Raw genomic sequence first — 20,572 nt, forward strand, 5'->3', positions numbered from 1 at the left:
AAGTGCTCTAGCAACATCCATATGACGTATAAAAGAGGGTCAGATTAAATGCAATCTAAGTGCTCTAGCAACATCCTTATGACGTATAAAAGAGGGTCAGATTAAATGCAATCTAAGTGCTCTAGCAACATCCTTATGACGCATAAAAGAGGGTCAGATTAAATGCAATCTAAGTGCTCTAGCAACATCCTTATGACGTATAAAAGAGGGTCATATTAAATGCTATCTAAGTGCTCTGGCAACATCCTTATGACGCATAAAAGAGGGTCAGATTAAATGCAATCTAAGTGCTCTAGCAACATCCATATGACGCATAAAAGAGGATCAGATAAAATGCAATCTAAGTGCTCTAGCAACATCCTTATGACGTATAAAAGAGGGTCAGATTAAATGCTATCTAAGTGCTCATGCAACATACATATGACGTATAAAAGAGGGTCAGATTAATGCAATCTAAGTGCTCTAGCAACATCCTTATGACGCATAAAAGGAGGGTAAGATTAAATGCTATCTAAGTGCTCTAGCAACATCCTTATGACGCATAAAAGAGGGTCAGATTAAATGCAATCTAAGTGCTCTAGCAACATCCTTATGACGCATAAAGAGGGTCAGATTAAATGCAATCTAAGTGCTCTAGCAACATCCTTATGACGCATAAAAGAGGGTCAGATTAAATGCAATCTAAGTGCTCTAGGAAACATCCTTATGACGTATAAAAGAGGGTCAGATTAAATGCTATCTAAGTGCTTTAGCAACATCCATATGACGTATAAAAGAGGGTCAGATTAAATGCAATCTAAGGGCTCTAGCAACATCCATATGACGCATGAAAAGAGGATCAGATTTAAATGCTATCTAAGTGCTCTAGCAACATCCTTATGACGTATAAAAGAGGGTCAGATTAAATGCTATCTAAGTGCTCTAGCAACATCCTTATGACGCATAAAAGAGGGTCAGATAAAATGCAATCTAAGTGCTCTAGCAACATCCTTATGACGTATAAAAGAGGGTCAGATTAAATGCTATCTAAGTGCTTTAGCAACATCACGACATATATATTTGATGAACATCGTTAATGACATCTTAGTCCTTATGAAATATATATATTTATAATTGAATCTGTCTTACCTGTCCCCTTGCAATGACTGTAAAGTTAGGACATTGGTGCGACTTGCAGAAGGCAGGTCTGCCTGTCTCTTCCCGTGGCCCAAACAGGTAGTCAAGGATACCCCCGGAGCAGACTGGGAGAAAGATGAGGCACAGCACCACAGTTAACTTACACGCACCCATCGTCATCTCGCCTCTTATACTGAAATTGATCAATTATAGCGACTACGTCTCAATGAAATGATTAAATCAAAGTGAAATCAGCTTAATTTATTTATTTATTTGATTGGTGTTTTACGCCGTACTCAAGAATATTTCACTTATACGACGGCGGCCAGCATTATGGTGGGAGGAAACCGGATAGAGCCCGGGGGAAACCTACGACCATCCAAAAGGTTGTGGCAGACCTTCCCACGTACGTCCGGAGAGGAAGCCAGCATGACCTGGGCTTGAACTCACAGCGGCCGCATTGGTGAGAGGCTCCTGGGTCATTATGCTGCACTAGCGCGCTAACCGACTGAGCCACGGAGGCCCCTATTTATTAATCTAATTGGTGTTTAAGGCAGTACTCAAGAATATTTCACGTATACAAGGGTGGCAAGCATTATGGTGGGAGGAAACCGGGCAGAGCGCAGGGGAAAACTTATGACATTCTGTAGGTTTGAAATCAGCTTCCACTGTTAAGAGGTAAGAGCATATATTAGGAGATAAAGATAAATTAATGAAATAAATTAGTTAGTTAAAAATAACTATGAATAATAGTATAAATAAGTAAATAAACAAACTTATGTGTTCATGACACACCGCGCCTGGAGAGCTGTACCTAACACACCTCCTGACTTCAGGCGAGAGCTAAGTGAGAGGGCACCGCGGATCCAAGTACATGAACACTTGGAGCAAAGGGCAAATAACTCTGACTGTATACCAGTCTGGACCAATCTGAAGTTCCTCGATTTTCTATGCTCTACTCTTCTATGCTTTTGTGACATGGTGAAAACAACCCATCATTTGCCATGTATGATTTTGAAGATTGGTCCTCTCCAATCAGGAACCTCCCCAATCAGGGACCTCCCAATCAGGGTCCTCCCCAATCAGGGTCCATCCCAGTCAGGGACCTCCCCAATCAGGGTTCTCCCCAATCAGGAACCTCCCCAATCAGGGACCTCCCAATCAGGGGCCTCCCCAATCAGGGGCCTCCCCAATCAGGGATCTCCCCAATCAGGGTCCTCCCCAGTCAGGGACCTCCCCAATCAGGGTCCTCCCCAATCAGGAACCTCCCCAGTCAGGGACCTCCCCAGTCAGGGTCCTCCCCAATCAGGAACCTCCCCAATCAGGGACCTCCCAATCAGGGTCATCCCCAATCAGGGTCCTCCCCAATCAGGAACCTCCCCAATCAGGGACCTCCCAATCAGGGTCCTCCCCAATCAGGGACCTCCCCAATCAGGGACCTGTTTTACAAACATTTGCGCAGCGCTGGCGTGCTAACCATTAAGGTGTCGATTCACAGCAACATAACTGTCAGTCACCTGATAGGTTTGTTTAATACAACTGATAGCATGCACGTTCTACGCACAGTATTACATGCAGTTTCTTTTAAAATATTGAGCAAAGTGGTTTACAGAAATAATGTTCACTTCTACACTTTCTGTACCACCCCATGTGATTCACGTAGATCAAGACATATCCTATTTTCGACTTTACGAACCAGTTAAAACAGTTCAGACTGCTAAAAAGAGACTGTTCCTTAAATTAAAGTACCTAGATAGAGGTCTTGATTTAATGTACATACCGTGAATTTTAAATGATGCAGAGGTTGGCAATGTTTTGCCGAATGACTTTAACATACGACAGCCCGCATGCATTTCCTACCAATATACTAAACGAATCCTTTAGAAGATATTTAATTACGGGGAAGCAGTTAAGGGTTTTGATATGTCCGATTATACTTCTGGAAGATTCTGTTGTGACTGAATCGTAAGATTTTAGCTAACATCCATGTATACATGTCTTGACCGGTGATCTTAATATTGTAAATAATTATGATCTTCGAAATCTGCTTGTGAGGAGTACCACGTATAGATAGAGATAATTATGAGAGAATATGAGAAAATTGTCCTTCCCTTTAATACGACTATATTCAATATTCCTCACCAGGCACGATCTTTCTCATTCACTAAACGATATACTGACACTCTGCTGTCTTTAAGCAGTCCGTATATGGTAAAGGCTGTGAAAGATATTTACCCACTTTCGTTGGATTTAAAGGAAATCACAGACTCCCCAGATGGCACATCTTATCTGGACCTATATTTGCTCAAAAATCAACACGGTTTTCTCTCTCGAAGACTTTACGACAAGAGGGATAGTTTCAATTTTGACATTGTAAGTTATCCTTACTTGGACAGCAATATACCGAAGGGTCCTGCATATGGCGTGTACGTATCTTCCCTTATAGCATTGATCAGATCCTGAGAGTTGTGTGAGGATTTCAATCAACGTCACAAGTTATTACTACAAAAACTAGTGTGTCACGAATATCTGTTTCGACGCATAGATTCTGCCACGGAGGCCCTCTGTAACAACATTTAACAAAGAGATACGTCATCGTGATTAAATGCGCTTAGGGTATAGTGTTGCGACAGCTTTGCCAGAACGGACCTAAGTGACCAGACAAATACGAAAGCTTCTTTCGACCATGTGATCGTTTTCATCACACATGTCATCTGGTACTTGACTCGGTTATTATAGGCTATCGCGAGTATACAAAAAATGTACCAATGGTTCCAATGTGATGCGCTTGAGAACTTTCCACCATTAACCTAGCAATAAGCGATGCTTACCCAGGACTCGGTCAGGTTCCCTCTGTAGACCCTTAAACCTAAAATCGCCTTCATGTAAATGAAATATTTTTTTAAAGTACGGTGCAGTAAAACATCAAGGCAATCAGTAAAATACTTGTCTCCTCTAATATTACGAAAAACTTCCCTTTATATAAAAGCGCAGCATATATTGCTGCTACATACCAAAAGTTTAGACGAATAAGTTTTTAGAATGAAGGGAACCACTGTTATGTGTAGGCCTATAGCCATTGTTACAAGTGTTGTTATCTTCACTTAATGGACAAAACACTATCTATAATAACATGGCCTCTCCCTTTCACATGCATGCATATGCAAAATATGCATTAAATTAGCATGTATCGAAGTAAATATATTGTGCTTCTTTAATTACTGAGCCGTTACTGGATCGCCTCGATAGCCCCGCAAATGGATTCATGTCTAATGCACAACTGAATTACACCGAGGCGTATATATGCATGTAGCCGATATTTGGCCCCCATAATTTCTCATGTTGTGAGTGTCCGCATCAAGCCGTTACGAAATAGCTATTACTTGAAGAGGGTCACAACTGTGGTCCAAGTACGAAAGTTTGTCATAGTGGTATACCCCGGGGCACCCCGGTTATACACACCCACAAAACTAATCATGTAGATGAAATGTAAGTGAAGAATTCTTCAATCTGTCGTGAAACAACAATCAAAGAAATAAGTACATTGAATATTTTCTCCAGAACAAATATTTTCAAGTGTACAAGTTTCTTATTTTTCAATAAAATGAATTCCGCTTGAGACCTTAAACCTCTATCATACAAATACTATACACCAGAGACATGTAATACTTTGACAACGTTATGTACTTCAACAGCTGGTCTCATATTTATGACAAATCTTAAGACAATCAAAAATTCAAACACGGTTATACAATTTCAATGTTTCGCTCTATGAAGTTTAAAATTTGTTCGATGGTTCTTTACTACAGAACAATGTACCGACCACAGTTTGCGTTCTTTTCTTGTTCTGAGTTTCGCTTTTGAAACAACTGCAATGTATGGCAACGAAAAGCTTAAGATGCTTGATAAATGTTAATTCATAAAGATTGGGTATAGATAACACTGAGTAATACGGTAGCAATATACAGCATGCAATGGGACACTTTCCAACCTTTGTTATACTACATCGCTTGTTCTTCCTCACTCTTAGTTAAGCAGCACAAATCCACTCTTACACTCACCCTTTCTTCGTGTATCTCCTTCCCTCAGATCTGTCCTTTTGTGTTGTTGGTCGCTTTGGGTACGAATGTCGCCAGAACTGACCCTGGGGTACAATGTCATATATCCGGCATATACATACCACGCATATACGTACTATACGATTCTTAGTGCGAAGGCATTGGATTTCACGGTCACGCATGCGCACTTGAAATAGGGTGATTATACAACAGGCTTATTTACATACCGTATCATCTGTCAGATCATTAGCATGTGTCACACCGACTCGTGTGTTTGTTTTGCATATCCTGGTAAGACTGTGATAACGAGAAAATTAATACGGATTCTTCATAAATCTGTGTCAAACATTAAGGATCCAGTGTAGCTGTTCTGTCCGTATATTTCTACTCATTAACATAACGGATTATTTTTCTTAAATGTTGCCAGTTGAGCCTTCTATATAAATATTTTTAGGAGATGTTTTCAAAAGTTTCAGAAGTGAAGTCATTAGTCCTATCGTTTTACATTGGTAAAGTGAAAATAATAAGACATGAGAATGACTTGACCAGTATCACGTATAGAGTATATTTATTTATTTATTTATTTATTTGGTTGGGGTTTTACGCCGTACTCATGAATACGACTTATACGACGGCGGCCGGCATTATGATGGGAGGAAACCGGGCTCGGCACACCAACGACTATCAGCAGTTCAGCGTTCACTGCATGGTCTTGAAATCACTATGGTGATACGGTGATGACCATTGTCAGCCTCATTGCTGAACGGGCTACCGTATCCATGGAATTCAGATATTAAACAAATGTACAATAATAAGTTGACGCAAAAAGATTTTCATGTGGGTCGTGTTTATGTCTACAAAATGCGAAATCTTCAACAACTGTATAATGTATAACTCGATCAGGTCCAAGTCTTGACGAATACTTTCAGATTCTGTTTAGACCTGTATTTAGCATTGACGCTAGGGAGCAGTTAACATGACATGCGGCCCCAATTACCATAAATGGAGAGGGGTCCGTATGCTACCTGATCAGTTACTTCCACTGAATCGTCTATTACGCCCAGTATCTTCAGCATGGCATTCTATGGGGACGGCCTAAAATCCGGGTGGGAAACCAAGCTGGTTGTGAAACAAAGCTGGCTGGAAAACCAAGCTGATTTGAAAAGGCGGCTGGAAAATCAAGCTGGCTGGAAAAACAAGCTGATTGTGAAACACTTCTGGAAAGCCAAGGTGACTGGAAGTCGTAAATATGTCGTAATTCAAATTGATCTGATCTTTAAGAAAAAGAATGTACAATGTATGTAAGTATGTATGTATTTATGTATGTATGTATTATTGGGGTTTAACGTCGAACTTAACAATTTTAGTCATATGACAACGAGGAGTCATTACATGTGTGTACACAGACTCTGTCTTCTTGTGGTAGGGCGAGTCCATGTCGTTAAAGTGCTGTTGCCACTGAAGTATCATGCCGAAGACACCAGACATTACACCCCACCCAGTCACATTATATTCATACCACGCCAATCAGTTCTGTTTCCCAGCTCTAACCTCTCAGTACCGAATGTCAGTGACACGATAATGGCCAATATAATAGGTGCATGGAATGCTATGTTGTTCGTTAACAGTTACACATGGCTTAAACAGTTACACGTGCCTTAAACAGTTACACGTGGGCTTGCTACCAGCAGGTCACACTGGTTCTCGCTGACCAAACACGTGTACGTGTACTGGGGTTGTGCGTTCAGCCTGTAGTCACCAAGTTTGCCGAAAGAAATGTTTAAATGATACATCGGTGTGGTGCGTTCTGCTTGAAACCAAAAGATCTCAGGGTATGTAGAAGAGAGGCCAATGTAACGTGCTCTGAATACATGTATTTCAATTTGAACTTCCTTTTTCATTTGCAAATTGTAGCTTCCTCGCTTGTCGTTCAGCATTAAGGGGGTAGTGCAACGACTGGTTGACCCGTATCAGTATAATGGCTCGGGCGGAGTGCCTTACTCAGTGAAGCAGCACTAGATAAAAGTGAATTGAAAATCCCTCCTGCAACACAGAGACACATTACACGTACATACACGCTAAAGACTCCTTCGTCGTCATATGGCTGAAAAATTGTTATGGCATTAAACCCGAAGCACTCACTCACTCATTTACAAATAAATAATGATTTATTTTCATTTGTTTTATTTATTTATTTCTTGGGTAATTCAGTTAATACCTTTTTTTGAATTCATTTATTTATTCATTCATTGTGTTTATTTTTATCTTTTATACATACTCGTTCCTCCATTCAAACGCCAATCAAATAAAGTAATGACCAAGTAAAGCAAGTGTACTGCAAATATTTCGAAAATATTATATGCAAATAATTTGATGTGTTTTCATATATGCTTTCCATATCCAGGTAAAACTATAGAGCCCTATACTGCAATTTTACTGAAAATGCATGTTTTCCAATAAAATGCTGTCGACTGCCAAGTATATAAAGTAGAGTACTGCATACAGATATTTCAAAGTACTAAAAAAATCTATCCCTGAATTTTTTTTCTATGCTTAAGTTGACACTAACTTCACACTTGCACAAACCCCGCGCCACCCACAACTCGCGTTTCCCTAGTTTCCCTATGTATAAATGGTTGTCCTAGCGAGGATTCCATCGGTTAGTGCCGTCACTCCAATGCTTGAAATAAATGTGTTAAGAGGAGAAATAAAAACACAACATTGTCTCAATCACTGTCTACTGATGTGGAAAATCAAACTTAAAATCTTAAAGTACAAATGTTAAACTGTTAACATGAAGGGTTAAAATGATGAAACTGTTTAAACGCTGGCAAACGTCAGTGATAACACTTTTATAATGTTACGCAACATAATAATTGTCATTAATAATAGTCATAAGTAACATACGACGGCCTTTTAGTGCCACATAAGTTCATATTCGTTTGTTTTCTCCATGCTGATGTCTTTTGCACCTACTTGTACCAATTGGTATGGCCTAATTTCCAACGGTTTGTCAGGAAAGTTAATGAGTGAATTTTTCAGAAAATATTGTTTTACACAGAACATTATTTTTTATCCAAAGGAACACATTTTATTTACATGAGAAATTATTTTTCATAGGAAATATTGAAAATAGTGTTGAAATATTTCCATCGTGGTGAAAACAGTTTCTACTGAGGTGAGAAAACATAATTCCACCGCGGTAGAAAATTTTCCCCCCCAAAAATAAATTCACTTGTAAAATACGTTTTCCTGTTTGAAAAAAATGTCGCCGTTTGAAAACAAGATAGTTTTTCTTGTAAAACTCATTTTCTGTGCAAAGAAATCATATTCTTTGTGAAGATATTGATCTCTTTATTACAAAATCATTTCAGGAAAAAAACACATTTTCTGTGGAAAAGTATATTTTTTAAATTTATTGATAAACTTTACTAATAAACTCCTGATAAGCCCCAAGTTCAATTGAACTATAGCCTAGCACTAAAGTTAACAATTCAACTGAACTATAGCCTAGCGCTGTAGTTAACAATCCAACTGAACTATAGCCTAGCACTATAGTTAACAATTCAACTGAACTATAGCCTAGCATTATAGTTAACAATTCAACTGAACTATAGCCTATCACTACATTTAACAATTCAACTGAACTATAGCCTAGCACTGTAGTTAACAATTCAACTGAACTATAGCATAGCACTATTGTTAACAATCCAACTGAACTATAACCTAGCATTATAGTTAACAATTCAACTGAACCATAGAATAGCACTACAGATAACAATTCAACTGAACTATAGCCTAGCACTACATTTAACAATTCAACTGAACTATAGCATAGCACTACAGTTAACAATTCAACTGAACTATAGCATAGCACTACAGATAACAATTCAACTGAACTAGAGCCTAGCACTATTGTTAACAAACCACCCGAGCAACATTATGTTAGCTTACAAGGTCTTTTTTAACATTAATAACGTGAAACAGATTATGAAGGTACGGGACACAAGATATAAAGTGCTGATTTGATATTCTGACAGTTTTAGATTGTGACAATTTCTTAGCATTGCGTAGAGTGTTAAATGTCAAACACTTTAGACTGTGTTTATCAAAAAATACAAATTCTTTCCCTTCTTTACCAAAATGCCGGATTTAACATTACTAACGTTATATTTATATTAAAGTTTTAAGAATTCATGAATAATGGTAAGTGGCAATTCTCGAACATGCGTAGTACACTACGCTGCGACCAGCCAGACCTCGTTGTGTCGGTTAAACCATGTGAATGGACTATTATACCCGACTTTGTAAGCGACGTTCTGCTCGTACTGATTGTCCGACCCCAGGGAGGACTTCAGAGCCAGAATCTCATTGTCGTAGTCCGAGTCAGAAGCGAAACCACCGAATGTTCTGAAATAAAGTCATGACATATATTAAAATTATTGATCGTTATTCGAGTACGGCGTAAAACACCAATCAAATAAATAGATAAAACAAATATTATTCACACAAATTAGCCGCAGTTACACTAACTTCGAATTGCAGGGCTAAAAAGGGACCAGTTCGGGGCCGACTCCGCTCAGTTAACCAATGTATGACTGTGAGCGTACACTTCTAATATAGTCCGGTAGGCAGATCTAGCGTTTGAATTACATGTACCTCCAAGGGACACAAAACTCGCACCTGTCATATCGGGTATTTGCAGGCAGCTGAACAGGCAAATTTGGACGAAAACGGTGGACTAAAAGGAGTCGTTCTAATTTAAGCTTCCAAAGTTGGCGGATCAGAAAAAGCCGGCCTAAATGAACCCGGTTTAGATTAGGACACCCTTTAGTGTAAATTCAGAGTCGGGCCCGAGCCAACATCGATCCACCATTTTTTCCTAGTTTAACCGCGGATTTATACGATGACTGACAGTTATTGATGGAGAAAACTGACAGGAGTGCACGAGGTAAACCTTACTGACAAGTTACTGACAAACTTGACCACAGAGGTCACCGGATCAGCAGCCTTGATTACAGCGGTCGTCAGATGCGCATCCTTGATCACAGCGGTGCCCATATCCGCATCTCTGATCACAACGGTCGCCATATCCGCATCCTTGATCATAGCGGTCGCCATATCCGCCACATTGCATGGTTTATAGCCTCAGTTTTATTGATGCTGTTCCGTAATATAATCAAAGTCCTTCGGTATTTATCTATTTACGTATCCAGTACCACGATTCAAATATATTTTTTTCATGCATTTACTCAGTACTGTACAGGTAGTAGAATTATTCACGTACCTGACATAGACCTTAAGCGCTGGCATCTTAACGATGTACACGAGGGCGTTCGTCGGCATCGGGGGGTCTTTCTGTCTGTCCTCGGGCAGCATGAACATCATCTCCTCGGGAGCTGTTGTGCTGATTTTTGTCACAATGGGCACGGTCATCGGCATCCTCAACTCTAGGGGAAGGCCAAAAGCCTATTATCAATACTCACACAAATCTTTCATAGTTTAAAATATGTATTTCTTAACGATCGGCCCTATTGAACATTCAAACCCAACAACAACAAAAATATCCATGTCCATAAGTTTCTTATTTCGGCGTCAAAGAAACAAATATGATAAAAAATTTAAAACCAAAGAAACCCCTTGCATGATGCCAAATGGAAGGACAGAAAACGCAAGGTATCTTGTGATCACGACTTCGACTTTCTCGTGATCAAGACTTACACTTTCTCGTGATCACGACTTACACTTTTCACACAAACTGAGCTAATAATGCAAAACGAGGCAAACAATAGTCTTCACGACTATTCACGAGTCATGTCCCTTTGTCTGTGGTGCGGAAATTCAAGCATTTATAGCTGGGTCGCTCTCCGAGTGCCTTCTAAATTGTTTGTACTTTTATCTAATTTTTGTTTATTTTTGTCCAGTTAATCTATACTTTTGTCCAGTTGTCTATGCTTCTGTCTAGCTTGTCCTCACACTGTTTTCTTGTCTCACTCCCACATGTATATACGTATGTATATAGCTTAGCTAAGCTGTTGTCTTCCTTCCACGTGTATGTATGTACGGCTTACCCAAGCTATGGAAAGCGTGCAGGTCTATTGTGTGTATGTATGCATGTACAGGTGTATATAAAGCGTGAATGTGTGTATGTATAGCTTACCTAGGCTATAGCATCATTACCCCATGTAAACCTGTATATACATGAAGCAGGCATTCGTATACCAAGTGTCAACCAAAATATACACTTTAGGTCAATAATCGCAAGGCTAATTCCCAAAATGGCGTTTAACAGAAACCACCAAAGAACTAAATCAGTATATAAAGTATGAAATTAAGATGAAACTATGCAAAAAGAAGCAGTCAACAGCTGTCATTTATATGAGGAAGATTAGAAAGAATGGTCTAGGCGAATTTAGTGAAATCAATATTCAAATCGTGTACCATGTCGGTATATAAGTTATCAACGATAAAATATGCATGATTTGCGCTTTGATTGCAACTGTTGGTATGTTCAACTTGGCGATCTAATTCACCACGATTAATACACGGTCCCTAGCCCCTGGCTTACCTATAGCTTACCTAAGCTGCTGTGTCCCCTCACGGTGTATTTTACCAGGCGCATATGTTGTGTATATAGTACTATAGCTTACCTAAGTCGTTGTATCCCTTCACGGTGTATTTTACTAGGCACATATATTATATGTATGGCACTATAGCTTACCTAAGCTGTTGTATTCCCTCACGGTGTATTTTACCAGGCACATATATTATGTGTATGGTACTATAGCTTACCTAAGCTGTTGTATCCCCTCACGGTGTATTTTACCAGGCACATATATTATGTGTATGGTACTATAGCTTACCTAAGCTGTTGTATCCCCTCACGGTGTATTTTACCAGGCACATATATTATATGTATGGCACTATAGCTTACCTAAGTCGTTGTATCCCCACACGGTGTATTTTACCAGGCACATATATTGTGTGTATGGTACTATAGCTTACCTAAGCTGTTGTATCCCCTCACGGTGTATTTTACCAGGCGCATATGTTGTGTATATAGTACTATAGCTTACCTAAGTCGTTGTATCCCCTCACCGTGTATTTCACCAGGCGCATATACTGTGTATATGGTACTATAGCTTACCTAAGCTGCTGTGTCCCCTCACAGTGTATTTTACCAGGCACATATATTATGTGTATGGTGCTATAGCTTACCTAAGCTGTTGTATTCCCTCACGGTGTATTTTACCAGGCACATATATTATATGTATGGTACTATAGCTTACCTAAGCTGTTGTATTCCCTCACGGTGTATTTTACCAGGCACATATATTATATGTATGGTACTATAGCTTACCTAAGCTGTTGTATCCCCTCACGGTGTATTTTACCAGGCACATATATTATGTGTATGGTGCTATAGCTTACCTAAGCTGTTGTATTCCCTCACGGTGTATTTTACCAGGCGCATATACTGTGTGTATGGTACTATAGCTTACCTAAGCTGCTGTGTCCCCTCACGGTGTATTTTACCAGGCGCATATGTTGTGTATATAGTACTATAGCTTACCTAAGTCGTTGTATCCCCTCACCGTGTATTTCACCAGGCGCATATACTGTGTGTATGGTACTATAGCTTACCTAAGCTGCTGTGTCCCCTCACGGTGTATTTTACCAGGCACATATATTATGTGTATGGTACTATAGCTTACCTAAGCTGTTGTATCCCTTCACGGTGTATTTTACCAGGCACATATATTGTGTGTATGGTACTATAGCTTACCTAAGCTGTTGTATCCCCTCACGGTGTATTTCACCAGGCGCATGTACATGTAAAACGTTGAGAACCAGCCATTGCCTCTTGCTGTGGCAACCCACGTGGTCGGCTCGTATTGGCGCAGTTCGTAATCCTGCAACCCAACAGGTAGTTAGGATATAGACATAAGTGTTAACTGCTTGGTGGCTTGATTATTAAACTTCCTTGCTCGATTGTGTGCTTGCTCGATTGTGTGCTTGCTCGATTGCGTGCTTGCTCGATTGCGTGCTTGCTCGCTTACTTGATTGATTGCTAGATTGGTGCCAAATCGCGACAATCAGGGACACTTCTCTTGTACAAAGGCGATCAGTTTGATGGGCGGAAGAAACCAAAGAGTACTGAATATTCTGCTGCCTTTGGTGGAAACCAAGAGCTCTCAGGCCGGCCCCGATAGCACAGTTGGCGGAGCGTCCGCTTCGCGAGCGGTAGATCCAGGGTCAATCCTGGTTCGGGTCACACCTAAGACTTTAAAGAGGAAGTTTTAACTTCCTCGCTCGGCGTTCAGCATGAAGGGGATAGTGCAACGACTGGTTGACCTGTACCAGTATAATGGCTCGGACCTTCGGTAAATCGTCTCAGTGAAGCACTAGATAAAAGAGCGGTGGAAATGCGACATGAAATGCAACAAGAAGGCACATTACATGCACTCTAAGGATTCCTTCGTCGTCATATGACTTAAAAATTATTAAGCACGACGTTAAACCCCCAAGCACTCATTTGGTCCAAGCATTTATATACAGTCCTGTAGACGCCGTGGAGCCGGTTACTGTCAACTAGACCACTGGAATCACAAAAACTATAGCCTAGGTAAGTTTATGTTCACTGTTCTAAACGCATACTTATGTCAAAACAGAGAGGCTATCTCAGTATGCTAAGTGTGTTATGCCGTAGATATCTGAGGATCAGATTATAGAGGCTGTCTAAAGTGCTCTAACAACAGTGTTATATCATAGATATCTGAGGATCAGATTATAGAGGCAGTCTAAAGTGTTCTAACAACAGTGTTATATCATAGATATCTGAGGATCAGATTATAGAGGCAGTCTAAAGTGTTCTAACAACAGTGTTATATCATAGATATCTGAGGATCAGATTATAGAGGCTGTCTAAAGTGCTCTAACAACAGTGTTATATCATAGATATCTGAGGATCAGATTATAGAGGCTGTCTAAAGTGTTCTAACAACAGTGTTATATCATAGATATCTGAGGATCAGATTATAGAGGTTATGTAAGTGTTCTAACAACAGTGTTATGCCGTAGATATCTGAGGATCAGATTATAGAGGCTGCCTAAAGTGTTCTAACAACAGTGTTATATCATAGATATCTGAGGATCAGATTATAGCGGCTGTCTAAAGTGTTCTTACAACAGTGTTATGTCATAGATATCTGAGGATCAGATTATAGAGGCTGTCTAAAGTGTTCTAACAACAGTGTTATATCATAGATATCTGAGGATCAGATTATAGAGGCTGTCTAAAGTGTTCTAACAACAGTGCTATGTCATAGATATCTGAGGATCAGATTATAGAGGCTGTCTAAAGTGTTCTAACAACAGTGCTATGTCATAGATATCTGAGGATCAGATTATAGAGGCTGCCTAAAGTGTTCTAACAACAGTGTTATATCATAGATATCTGAGGATCAGATTATAGAGGCTGTCTAAAGTGTTCTAACAACAGTGCTATGTCATAGATATCTGAGGATCAGATTATAGAGGCTGTCTAAAGTGTTCTAACAACAGTGCTATGTCATAGATATCTGAGGATCAGATTATAGAGGCTATGTAAGTGTTCTGACAACAGTGTTATGTCATAGATATCTGGAGATCAGATCTGAGAATTTGAAGATTTTGTGGATTTCTGTGTTCCAAAAATACACGAATGCAAAATATGTCTGAGTTACGAACCATTGAGTGGAATCCGACACGTGATTATGACAATATGTTCATGTCATGTATTTGCGCAGGCTCAGACAAGTCAAGCGCTGACCTTCTGCGACTATCAGGCCGTCGCGAGTTCGAAATTAGCTCTCGCCAGTAGTTCGTTTAGTCGGAAGGTTTGTCAGCTACCTAATAAACGTCGGTGATTCACTTGACTCCTTTAAGTCATATAAGTGAGCAATTCTTGAGTACGGCGAAAAACGCCAAATAAACAAATAAAGCCACAAGCGCAAATTCACTGCAGTTGTGTTGTCCGCCTTTAGTGTCGTGTCGTTTTACAGGCAGCCCACTCGTTAAATGAGTGGCAAATGTTAATACATAGGACGCTCTTCAGAAAAGATGGGGAGTCAGAACCAGCTGACCGACCGGTCTGTCTCGATTGACCGACACAGGGACACAACTAAGTAGAGGGCTGGTTTGTCGCAACTAACAAATTAATTCCTGATCAGAATTTCTCACCTCTCCTGCCGAAACAACTGTAAAGTTAGGACACTGGTATGACCCACAGAACTCTGGCCTGCCTGTCACTTCCCGTCTCCGAAACAATCGGTCAATGATACTCCCAGAGCTTACTGGGAGGCAGATCAGACACAGCAACACAGCCAACTTACACACACCCATCATCATCTCGCCTGCTGTACTGAAACTGATAAATAGGTGAAAAGATCTGAATAAAATTATTAAACCTAATAAAATTCAGTAAAATTCAGTGTGTATTGAATTAGTAAGACACTCAAACAAATGTCCAAATACCCCAACTACAAACATTACTCTTCATTTGTGTGGTATCTCCCTGGATAACTGCTGGATCCGCATCACCCCAAAACCAGGCTAAACAGTTCCCAAGCTTAAATTAAGATCCATGCAGAACTTTTAACGGAAATTTTCTGAAAGATGTTTGAGAGCGAATCCAGAAAAGGATAACCACCAAATGTAATGGTTTGATGCCCCCCTCCCTCCCCCCCTCCTGTTTCCTCTCACCATAATGCTGGCCGCCGTCGTATAAGTGAAATATTCTTGAATATGGCGTAATACACAAATCAAATAAATAAATCAAACAAATAAATCAAAGGATTTACATTTTCTTTGAAGAAAGTAAATTATTGAGATTCGTTTTAGAAAAAAGGCCCCCCAAAAGGCCGAAGGCCGTTGACTTTCCTCTGGCACTCCCGCTTTTTCCACACAACAAGCAGTCCAGCACGCTCTTTTCGTAATCTAACGTTAGTTGAAGACCACTTGTCGTCCACAAATATGGTGTATATATCTATACGTCACATGTGGAAAAGCCCGCCAATAACTTGCCGAAGGCCGTTGACTTTCCTCGGGCACTCCCGCTTTTTCCACACAACAAGCAGTCCAGCACGCTCTTTTCGTAATCTAACATTAGTTGAAGACCACTTGTCGTCCACAAATATGGTGTAATATATCTAATCTCAGTCATGGAAATCCTACGCGGACTTGATGGGTCATGATGAAAACTACCCATAATCTTGTTATTGAATCCGTGTCTGATCCTGGTGTTACGATCTTCCCAGGCAAGGCGCCAGTGATACAATTAACTACAGGGTAAACCTTGATGCTCGTCCTCAGAGTTCGATTTCAAAAGACGAGTCATCCGGTACATCAGTACACTGCATGGTTGTTGTACACATTGCTACGAGCATGTATAAAACTGTGTCATGTTTTGGACAGCACGTCCTTGAGAAAAGGGGGCGGCAGGTTCAAACCCAGAACGCGCTAGTTTGGCTGTAGAACTAAGTGCATGAGATGGTGCGTCAGGTACATCCGTCATATAAGGTGTCGTGGTTTCACCCTGGATGTACCAGAGTTCCTCTATGACATTAAAGGCATTATATGGTACAACAGGCATATCTGTCAGACAAAGTGCCGTGGAGTCCCCGCTGGATCTACCGGGGTTTCTCTATGACATTAAGGCATTATATGGTACAACAGGCATATCTGTCAGACAAAGTGCCGTGGAGTCCCCGCTGGATCTACCAGGGTTTCTCTATGACATTAAGGCATTATATGGTACAACAGGCATATCTGTCAGACAAAGTGCCGTGGAGTCCCCGCTGGATCTACCAGGGTTTCTCTATGACATTAAGGCATTATATGGTACAACAGGCATATCTGTCAGACAAAGTGCCGTGGAGTCCCCGCTGGATCTACCAGGGTTTCTCTATGACATTAAAGGATACATTACTTATATTTTTATATGGGTCTACTTGATTGACAGAAAAACTAACAACCGGGCACTTCCGTGCGCATCATGAATAAATATTCATCATATTTGCATGTTTAAAAGTAAATATCTTGTAGGCCTACGTCTTTAATGCGGAACTTGTAAAACTCTTTTCTACCTTTAACAAAATTTATTGATTTATTTGATTGGTGTTAAACGCCTTATTCAAGAATATTTCACTTATACCACCTCTGCCAACATTATTGTGGGAGGAAACCTGGCAAAGCCCGGGGGAAACCAGCATGAGTTAGACTTGAACTCACAGCCGCTGCATTGGTGAGAGTCTCCTGAGTCATTGCGCTGCGCTGGGGCGCTAACCACTTTGGCCAGGACCCCCCTCCCCCCGCCCCACTCCTATTTCTCATTAAACGATCCCGAGATACACATATGTACTCTTTGGTTGGTCACACATTCTGAGAACATCACACTTTTTGGTGTATGTCTGTTTATGACGCACTTAGCCTGCATAATCATTGCAGTTAGACGCTAACACTGGAAAGGATGTAGAAAGTATGGCTGGCTCAGATGTTTAAATCGAGAGTGACTGTCAAGCCCTTGAACACTGAGTTCGCGTGGTCGAATTTAGCTCTCCCAGTTTCCACTGTGGATTAAAGTCAGAATGTTTTATCAGCTACGATGCACTGATTTCCCAGAACACTTTCCTCCACACTTAAGCATGATCGTTGTTAATAATAAATGAAAAATTCTTCAACACTACCTTAAACACCAATCAAAATAAACATATATGGATTTAACATGCATTCTGAAAAAACACATACGAAGTGTTTTTTTTCTTTCAATCATAAAATGTTGGGTATTTGCCACTGTATTAAAGCTAGTTTGTAACCAATTTATTTTGTAAGAAGTAAACAGTGCCTTTGGCGTTATGTATTATTTATATTGATTGATTTATTTAATTATTTTTCTGTTTGTTGTGTAACGCCTTACTCGGTGAATAAGTAACGGTCCTTTTACGGTTGAAGGAAACCACGAGCCTTTGGCAAGTTCCTAACGAACTTTCCCCCGTGCAACGTACAGATGTAGACACCATACTAGTGTAAGACGAGTGCTCTTCGCGGGCAGTTATCTACAAACGGCCACAGGAACTTCGCTGATTCGAACAGCACTAATTGGGAATCTCCCAACCGATTGCCGGGTTTGAACACACCCCTTGCGGTCCTAACAATTAAAGCACCTAACATAATATAATATAATAATAAAGCACCTCATATTTTCTCATATACTCACCCTTTATGCCCTCTTTGCTCAGATAAGTCCGCTAGTCTTCTCAGTGGTTTGCGTTAATGCGCATATGAAGCCTGGAACCTGTAGTAGAATGTGACATCTCTGGCATGTAGGTATTGCATATGAGCATATATATATATATGGGTTTTGGTGCAAATGCATTGGATTTCACCGTCACGCATGCGTATTGGAATTCTGACCATCATTCAACATGCTGTTTTACATAACGTATCGTCTGTCAAACATTTAGCACGTGTCACGTCACGCTTGCATATTTACATAACCTCAAGGTTGGTTGAGGTTCCCATTGTGGTTTATATGACACTGAAGCAGGGTTTGTGTAAAAGTGAAGTTTGACAAAGTAGCTTTCGGCAGTACAACTATACATTTTAAAGCTATTATTTGATTTGGTGTTATACGCCCTATTCATTTACATCATGAATGCTTACTTTCATTTTAAACAAGATAGAAGGCCTAATGACTAATACCAGTCTGGCATATTGTAAATTTGGCGTATTTGACAGATATTCCCAAACTTTACAACAGATATTATAGTCATGTATGTTCAATACATAATTAGCATGTTTTGAAAATAAGAAATGACGAATTAAATTGATATTAAATACAATTTACACACCGAACTTAGATCCAAGACAACAATGTGAGCTATACACGTAAAGATGCATCCACCAAGGGTTAAGTGAAGATTATCACTGAATCATGATCACGAAGGCTACTTCCGGCCTGTGTTTCCGTTCTATACTTGTCTATTGGGGTGTGACGCTAGAGAACAGTTCACTCGACAGCTTGGACCAAAGTTCCAATGATTGGACAAGGAACGGTATGCCTATTCAATCAGATCCTTCTGCTTTGAAAGCCCTTGTGGAACGTCCAGTGTCTTCGGCATGGTGTTTCACCGAGGCGGTGTTGTAAATATGTCGTAGTTCAGACGGAGATGTTGTACTAGAAGCGCAGTATATGAAGTGTAAAACAAATGTAACTTACTAACATTGACCTGGATTAATCTAGTCATTTACTGAATTATTTTTTCGTTTTCATCGCCATTCTGCAGATTTTTCTTTGCCTACACGATGATAGCCAATTTTATCGGTGGAGGAAGGACCGTACGAAAACAACAACTTTGGCGAGTTAATGGTAAACCAGAGCAGGGGCTCCCCTCCCCATGGTTTCAGCAAAATTAGGTTCAAAAATGCAGTGATTAATTGCAATTTATTAGACGTCGTCACTAGTTAGGAATTGCTCAATATCCTATGTTGTCATTACACTTAATAAACAGTTACATCTATACACTACGAAGAGACCTGGCCTCGATGACGTTTAGTCCACCAACAGTATCCTACTCTATGCAGGTATACAAAATAAAAGACTACAGCCTTGGGAATAAACCAGAGCAGAGATGACAGCGTTGTAGTTGGCAAATGCTTACACGTAATGAGTGAGATTCAGCTATGTTTAATTTCTAACCTTCCATGTATATGTGTAAAAAGTAACAATCTAATAACCCTCACCACTCCCACTCCCCCAAGCCCCACAGTTTAAGTAGAATTAGATAAAAAGTTGCAATGATGTTAATCTTAATTTATTAGATAATAAGAAATTGCTCGAAATGCTGTATGTGTTATCATCGCATTAAATAAACAACCACATGGAAACAATGCAAATTAGAATCCTGGTTTACGCATGAATGCGATATGAACGACAGCATAAAGAGTAAGCTCAAACAAGAGAACACGATCGATCACTTATTGCCAACAAGGCAATGAGAAATATGGAAGTAGAGTGGAATCGGGTAAATTCCCTGTCTGACACTGGATCTGTGCCCACGTCCTTCGTGATTATCCTACAGAGAGAAATTTGAGCACATTAACCCCACGGCCACGTGCCGCTTCCAAAATAAATTTATAAAGTGTAAATACAACATAGCAATTCATCGTCAAAAATCTTTTATGTTTTTTTCCCATGACTGTTAAAGGCAATACTAGAATTCTTCTCGTGTAGCCAATATTTTATCGTTTTATAACATACCTAAGTGGCTGGCTTGGAAAGTCAGGCTACACTGACAAAATTTTCACCACTTGTGATACAAATCATATTGGTGGAAGGGGAGTGGTTTGCAGAGGAATAT

General features: G+C 40.0%; 3 protein-coding genes across 4 annotated transcripts in view; 1 reads left to right on the plus strand and 2 right to left on the minus strand.

The window, feature by feature from the left end:
• The window catches only part of LOC135480737 (heme-binding protein 1-like), a 7,871-nt gene extending 6,566 nt beyond the window's left edge, over positions 1-1,305 (minus strand). The window contains exon 1 of the mRNA XM_064760655.1: positions 1,129-1,305. Within this exon, the coding sequence (XP_064616725.1) occupies positions 1,129-1,296 (168 nt within the window). The 5' untranslated portion in view covers positions 1,297-1,305. The remainder of the gene's footprint in view (positions 1-1,128) is intronic.
• Positions 1,306-1,902: 597 nt separating this feature from the next.
• Positions 1,903-2,599, plus strand: LOC135480418 (basic salivary proline-rich protein 1-like). The gene is made up of 2 exons (XM_064760247.1): positions 1,903-1,986; positions 2,156-2,599. Exons 1-2 carry the CDS (start codon positions 1,903-1,905, stop codon positions 2,597-2,599), a joined length of 528 nt encoding a protein of 175 aa, XP_064616317.1.
• Positions 2,600-7,920: 5,321 nt separating this feature from the next.
• LOC135480669 (heme-binding protein 2-like) lies at positions 7,921-16,455 on the minus strand. Of its 2 annotated transcripts, none has more exons than XM_064760566.1 (5): positions 16,239-16,455; positions 15,396-15,582; positions 12,961-13,087; positions 10,462-10,624; positions 7,921-9,584 (listed from the first exon to the last, which is right to left on the minus strand). In XM_064760566.1, the coding sequence occupies exons 2-5, from the start codon at positions 15,561-15,563 to the stop codon at positions 9,413-9,415; spliced, it is 630 nt and encodes a 209-aa protein (XP_064616636.1). In that variant the 5' UTR covers positions 15,564-15,582; positions 16,239-16,455; the 3' UTR covers positions 7,921-9,412. The 2 variants fall into 2 exon arrangements, with proteins under 2 accessions (XP_064616636.1, XP_064616635.1); XM_064760565.1 differs by having other exon boundaries at positions 16,077-16,455.
• Positions 16,456-20,572: the final 4,117 nt, after the last annotated feature.

Source organism: Liolophura sinensis, chromosome 13 (assembly GCF_032854445.1).
Source record: "Liolophura sinensis isolate JHLJ2023 chromosome 13, CUHK_Ljap_v2, whole genome shotgun sequence".
NCBI lineage: Eukaryota > Metazoa > Mollusca > Polyplacophora > Chitonida > Chitonidae > Liolophura > Liolophura sinensis.

Excerpts from the sequence above, each read along its gene's own strand:
- LOC135480669 (XM_064760566.1), bottom strand. The coding sequence starts at position 15,563 with ATGATGATGGGTGTGTGTAAGTTGGCTGTGTTGCTGTGTCTGATCTGC. Across the intron at positions 13,088-15,395 it reads CAGTTGTTTCGGCAGGAGAG|GATTACGAACTGCGCCAATA; the intron begins GTGAGAAATTCT and ends GTTGGGTTGCAG. Across the intron at positions 10,625-12,960 it reads GAGGGGATACAACAGCTTAG|AGTTGAGGATGCCGATGACC; the intron begins GTAAGCTATAGT and ends GCCTTCCCCTAG.
- LOC135480418 (XM_064760247.1), top strand. The coding sequence starts at position 1,903 with ATGACACACCGCGCCTGGAGAGCTGTACCTAACACACCTCCTGACTTC. Across the intron at positions 1,987-2,155 it reads AGAGGGCACCGCGGATCCAA|GAACCTCCCCAATCAGGGAC; the intron begins GTACATGAACAC and ends CTCTCCAATCAG.